The following is a 6,000-nucleotide window of genomic DNA, read 5'->3' on the forward strand; positions in this document are numbered from 1 at the left end:
TGGCTAGAACAGAGGCTGGTAGGAGAAAGAGAGCAGCTGTAACAGACATTTTTGATTCAGCTCTTGTGTTCTACACACACACACGCACAATGTGGGTCTTGCATTCAGTACACAGAAGAGGAATGTAGGCTGCTTTCTAATGGTTGGTTGTGAGATGCTGTATTATCCCGTCATGCCTTTCTGTTCGCTCCAGGTCTTGTCCGGACCTCACTATTACTCTTGGGGTGACCATGGAGGCATCCTCATGGTAGTGGCTCAGGGTACAGAGACAAACCAGCTCAAGTAAGTAAAAGAGGCTGTCGTATCTCCTTGAACAAGGAGGTTTCCATTAGATTTGCTGTGGTGCATGTGTAGTAACCTGCCGTCTTCTGTGTGTGTGTGTCTGTAGGTACAGCACCAACGAAGGAGAGACATGGAAGACGTTCACCTTCTCAGAGAAACCGGTCTTTGTTTATGGCCTTCTGACGGAGCCTGGAGAAAAAAGCACCATTTTCACCATCTTTGGGTCTTACAAAGAGAATGGCCACAGTTGGCTTATCCTGCAGATCAATACCACTGACGCGCTGGGTGAGTGGGTTGGGAAAATAGGTTTACTCAAAAGTAAATCCTACTGAGCTCAGAGGTACTTAATCCATAGCTGATTAACGTCCTTAGGTTTGTAGCCTTCACATCTTGTCTTGTAATGGAATGTCCTTCCTTCTTTCCTTCATTCCTTCCTTTTTCTTTTTAAATAAGTGGCAGTAGTGTTGATTTATGGGGGAAAGAACATTTCCTTTTTTGAAAGTGTCTCTACAAAATACATTAACAGTGATTAAAATTCTGCTTTGAATCATATATCCAAATGAGAGAGGCATGTCAGCTTGGCAGAAGAAGAAACTTGAATGAAATGTATAAGCACCGTTTCCCAATGCTCCATTATAAGTGGAGTCACATGGCAGCTGGAAGAGGTTTAAAAATAATAACAAGATGCTCCAAGTAATTCTGATACTGCTCTGCAGAACATGTTTTCCACTTTCATCTCCTGAATGCCATTAATATCAGAGTAGTACTGTTTTACATTGGGAAGCGTAACACAGGTTTGCATTGCTTTCATTTGGGCCGATATGCAGATAGTCAGGTCCAGGAAAGGCAGAGGACCCAGTAAAATTGGTACTGGAGTGGGAATGGAGCACTGCAGTAGAGCCCATGGAAGGGTATGAAGCATGTATATTGGAAACCACTGCTCTCAGGAAACTCAGTTTCAAGATGTATCTGCATGACACAGTTATCTCATTTTCAGACCACTTTGTCATGATACCATCCTAAAGAATCTTGGGATTTATAATTTGCTAAGGTGTTCTCTGAGAATTCTCTTGCATAGAGACAGCAGTAGGCTCTTCTCCTACTTAAAGGTACCTTGATGTAGCTGTCTATCCTAGAGAGTTAAATCTACTTCAGAGTGCCTTGAAGTAGCTGTCTACTCTAGAGGATTAAACTGATTTGATTCTCATTGTTCTCAGGGTTCCTTGAAACCTTCCAAATACCTCACCAAACTACAGATCCAAGAATTTCTTAGAGGGGAGCCAGAATAATTAAAATGGCATGGAGCTAATGACTACTGCAGAGATACTTTCAGTTTGGAGGGAGACTCTTTTGTTGTTTGAAGCTGCTAAGAAGAGCCTATGATAAAAAGGTGGCTGACAAGGAAACTGGACGTGTTTTTGTTGTTGTGTGCCTTCATGTCATTTTCCATGTATGTTGACCCTAAGGTTCATGGGGTTTTCTTGGCATGTTTTTTGCCTCTCTCTGAGACAGAGAGTGTGACTTGCCCACGGTGACCATGGCTGAGTGGGGATTCAGACCCTGCTCTCCAGGTTCATAGTGCAATGCTCAAACCAGTACATCACATTGACTCTCAAAGTGGATGACTAGGAGGAAAACAGGTAGGCACAGGCTGGCAAATGAGACACACTTCATGCAGGGCTCCACATAGTCAAGGCCAGAATTTTGCTTTTTAGGGAGCAAAGACATAAAGCTAACTTGGTCTGATTTGGAAGCATTTGCAGGACAGTTAGGTGAGGAAGAACCAATGGAGGATCAGGGAGTGGACAGAGAGGTCTTTACTCTTCAGAAAAGCAGATCTGCAGGAGACCTTCAGGTCAGAAAAGCTGTTAGTGCAACAGATTAGAAAACTGCAGGGTTGACTCTTGGTTGATGCTGGAAATCTTCCGCTTGGCTATTTCCTCTTCTGTCTGGAGAAAGATCCAGTAGTGCCTGAGAAGATTTGAGACTGCTTCAGAGGCTAGATGGAGAGATTGCAAAGCATGACTCATGAGAACGAACCAAAGAAACAGAACGTGTTTATTTTGGAGGGCAATAACAAGGCCATCCTCCATCTCAAAGGACTTGCCTTTACATTTGTTTAGCAAGGGCATTTCGGCCTCCGCACTGCACTCTAAAGGGAATTGGGAAATGGCTTTCCTGAGCAGTTGCAGAGTTTTATTGTTGTTTCTAGGCCAAACGTGTACATAGCTGAAACTACAGCCAGCCTTATCTTGCTGCCTGTCAGACCCTTGCAAGGAACCGACTTTTTTAACAAGTTTGAAGTGGGGCTGTGTAGTGTTTTGAGCCTTTTGCAGCCCACCACACACAACTGATATGTTGTGTTTGATGGTTTGAAATGAACTCTCTTAATCATGCTCTTCTCCCCTTTCTTACCCCCCCCCCCCAATTTTTTAAAAATGAGTACTAGGTGTAGATGTTTAACCACCCTAAATACTCTTCTCTATGTTCATGACTTTCTTTTCCTGTCAGGGTATGGAACAAAAACTAGCTTTGTTTTTCAAGTATGACATGCGACAATGGTAAACATGGATATAGAAAGATGTTGTTGTGTACCTTCAAGTCATTTGTGACTTATAATGACCCTAAATCGAACCTATTATGGGGTTTTCTTGGTAAGGTGTGTATATATAAGCTTTGTTCAGAGGGGGTTTGTCGTTGCCTTCCTCCAAGGCTGCAAGAGTATGACTTGCTCACATTGGTATTATTTGTTCCCTTTTCAAAAGTCCAACCCTCCTATTTGTTTCACAGGGGTGCCTTGCACGGAAAATGATTACAAACTGTGGTCCCCGTCAGATGAGCGAGGCAATGAGTGCCTCTTGGGGCATAAGACGGTCTTCAAAAGGCGAACTCCCCATGCAACGTGCTTTAATGGAGAAGATTTTGATCGGCCAGTCATGGTCTCCAACTGTTCTTGCACACGAGAAGACTATGAGTGGTGAGTTAGTAGAGTTCTCCATTGCATAATCTTTGGTTGAGTCAGCTGTCAGTGACTAGAGAGGTCCATGTTCAAATTCCTACTTGGTCTTGAAGCTCACTGGTTGACATTGACCCAGTCTCTATCTCTTGGCTTAATCTATCCCAAAGGAGCTAAAAAGTTTGCATGGATGGGGAGATCGGACATGTATCCTAATCTCCCTTGATCCTTGGGGAGATGGAAAGGAGATGGATTATTGGAGGAAGGTGAGATGCAAATGATGTCCAAGAGATTTCATCATACAGATTCAGAGGAAGGCCCAACTTTGAACTGCAGCTTTTATATCCCCCCCTCCCCCCAATGTTAGAAAGGGCATGCTATGAGTTGCTTGAATCCTTCTAAAAATAATCCCTTGACCAGTTGTGTTTTTATCAACCCTTAGTGTTTTGTATCTCTTGCAATTATAAACTGTACTTAAAAAAATGCACTTGCATACAATTTTGCATACAGACCTTCTCTTGTCCTGTTTTCCTGCTCAGCGATTTTGGCTTCAAACTAAGTGAAGACTTGTCACTGGAGGTTTGTGTTCCTGATCCTGAATTTGCTGGCAAACCTTATTCTCCCCCTGTGCCATGTCCTGTTGGGTCAACTTACAAAAAGACTAAAGGGTAAGGAGGTGGCTGCTCATGGGAGAGAACTGTGGGATGAGTGGCTTGTAAAAGAGGGGCATTTATGAGAAAATACAAATGCTTGGTGCTTATTCCAAGTTGAGCATCCTTTATCTGGAATTTCAAAATCTGAAATATTCCAAAATTCAAAACTTCTTGAGCTATATACCTGTATTTTATTTGTGGGGCTGGAGAGAGATGCAGCTGGAGAGAGAGATGTGAAATAGTGTGAGGTGTGTGTTCATGCCAAGCAATACGCTTGGATTCCCGCCATTTCACAGATCCTCCCTCTCTCTCCAGCCTCATTATAACTCATTATGTATATGCAAATACAGGTATTGCAAAATGCAAAACTCTTCTGGGGCTCAAGCATTTTGGATAAGGGATACTCAACATGTATAGGTTTTGATACTTTTTTTAAATGAGTTACAATGCCATTTGGGATGAAGAGAAATGTATGCCAATGTGTGTCAAGATAATTTTACTGGAGTCAGATGCAAGATGATGCTTCTCTAGCATATTGTGTTCATGGCAACATCCATATAAGTTGGATGCAGGAATCCTGATGTGATAGACAGTGGATAATGATTGTTTTGACTAATGTGCACTTTTTGCAGAAGTATCAGTGGTGAAAGGGAAGTGGTTGTTGTTGCTGTTATTGTGTTCTTTTAAATAGTTTTCGACTTATGGTGAACCTAAGGCAAACCTACCACTGGGTTTTCTTGGCAAGTTTTGTTCAGATGTTTTTTTGCCACTGCCTTCCTCTGAGGCTGAGAGTGTGTGACTTACCCAAGGTTACCCAGTGGGTTTCCATAGCAGGGATTTTAACCCTGGTCTCCTAGTGTCCTTGTCTAATACTCAAACCGCTATACCATGCTAGCTGTCAGGGGAGTGCTTTAGTCGATGCCATTGTGAGTGTTGCTATCTCTCCTTCATTATTTTGTCGCTCATTTCTTTCCTTTTCTGCTGAAGGAAGGAAAGAGGCCTTCTATGTGGGGACTTTTCAGGGAAGAGTTGAAAAGTGTGTGAAGAGTTGAACATACTCCCTTCATGCCAGCTCATTTGTTCTGACAAATTCCTCTTCCCTGCATTACTGTGTTAGCTCTACAAATGCACATAGGAGAGCATGCATTTTCCTAGGGTGCCAAATAATTTAGGAGGCCACACCACTGTGCATTTTGCATGCATTTCTTTTTATACAGTGTCCTTGGAGAAGAGGAACATACAAAACATTGTAAGCCCGAAATATCTACACACACACACACACCCAAACAAAACCTGTTTAGCAGGGTTCTCTCTTGATTTTGGGTAAAACAGCAGCTGTAATGTCCTTGAAAACAGCCTTTCTTTGTCTTTACTAGCTATCGCAAGATATCTGGAGACACTTGCTCAGGTGGTGATGTTGAGGCCCGGCTGGAAGGGGAACCAGTACCATGCCCATTAGCAGGTAGGTGATGATGGCAAGGATTAATGTAGTACAAGGGATGAATAATAGGGGTTTTTTGGTTGTTGAATGGGTTACTTGTTATTTATTGGTTGCATTTGTATCCTGGCTTTTCTGCAATGACCTCCCAGATGCATACACAACTTTCATCCATCCTGTTTTATCTAAGGATAAGCTGAGAAAAAAGTGACTGGCCCGTGTGAGTTTGGTGGCTTAGTGATGACTAGAACCTGGGTCTCCCAGATTCATGTCTGATGCTCTGAACTTCATCAGAAAGCTTTACAAGAGAGCTTTAGTTAAATGTGAACTATTTTTCCCAGTCATTTACTCCTTCCCAAGCAAATCAGTTGTCAAAAATACTCCTTCACCAGCCTTCTTCTCTTGCCTCTAGAGGAGAACGAATTCATTTTGTACACGACACGATACTCCATCCATCGTTATGATCTGTCCTCTGGCATCAGTGAAGAGTTGCCTTTGACTGGGCTGCGAGGAGCCGTGGCTCTTGACTTTGACTATGACCACAATTGTTTGTACTGGGCTGATGTGACACTGGACATTATTCAGGTGAGTTTGCCCTTCTGAACCTCTGCACATCTTCATTGCAAAGCAAAGCTTTCTTGGCACTGTGTTTAAAGAAAGAGGGAGCAGAT

General features: G+C 42.8%; 1 protein-coding gene across 1 annotated transcript in view; it reads left to right on the forward strand.

Moving 5' to 3' along the window:
• LOC121933996 (sortilin-related receptor-like) overlaps positions 1-6,000 on the forward strand; it is an 87,836-nt gene that overhangs the window by 35,128 nt on the left and 46,708 nt on the right. The window contains exons 12-17 of the mRNA XM_042473975.1: positions 194-282; positions 389-567; positions 3,073-3,259; positions 3,778-3,906; positions 5,268-5,353; positions 5,742-5,918. Of these exons, the coding sequence (XP_042329909.1) occupies positions 194-282; positions 389-567; positions 3,073-3,259; positions 3,778-3,906; positions 5,268-5,353; positions 5,742-5,918 (847 nt within the window). The remainder of the gene's footprint in view (positions 1-193; positions 283-388; positions 568-3,072; positions 3,260-3,777; positions 3,907-5,267; positions 5,354-5,741; positions 5,919-6,000) is intronic.

The sequence above is a fragment of the Sceloporus undulatus genome, chromosome 6 (genome assembly GCF_019175285.1).
Source record: "Sceloporus undulatus isolate JIND9_A2432 ecotype Alabama chromosome 6, SceUnd_v1.1, whole genome shotgun sequence".
NCBI lineage: Eukaryota > Metazoa > Chordata > Lepidosauria > Squamata > Phrynosomatidae > Sceloporus > Sceloporus undulatus.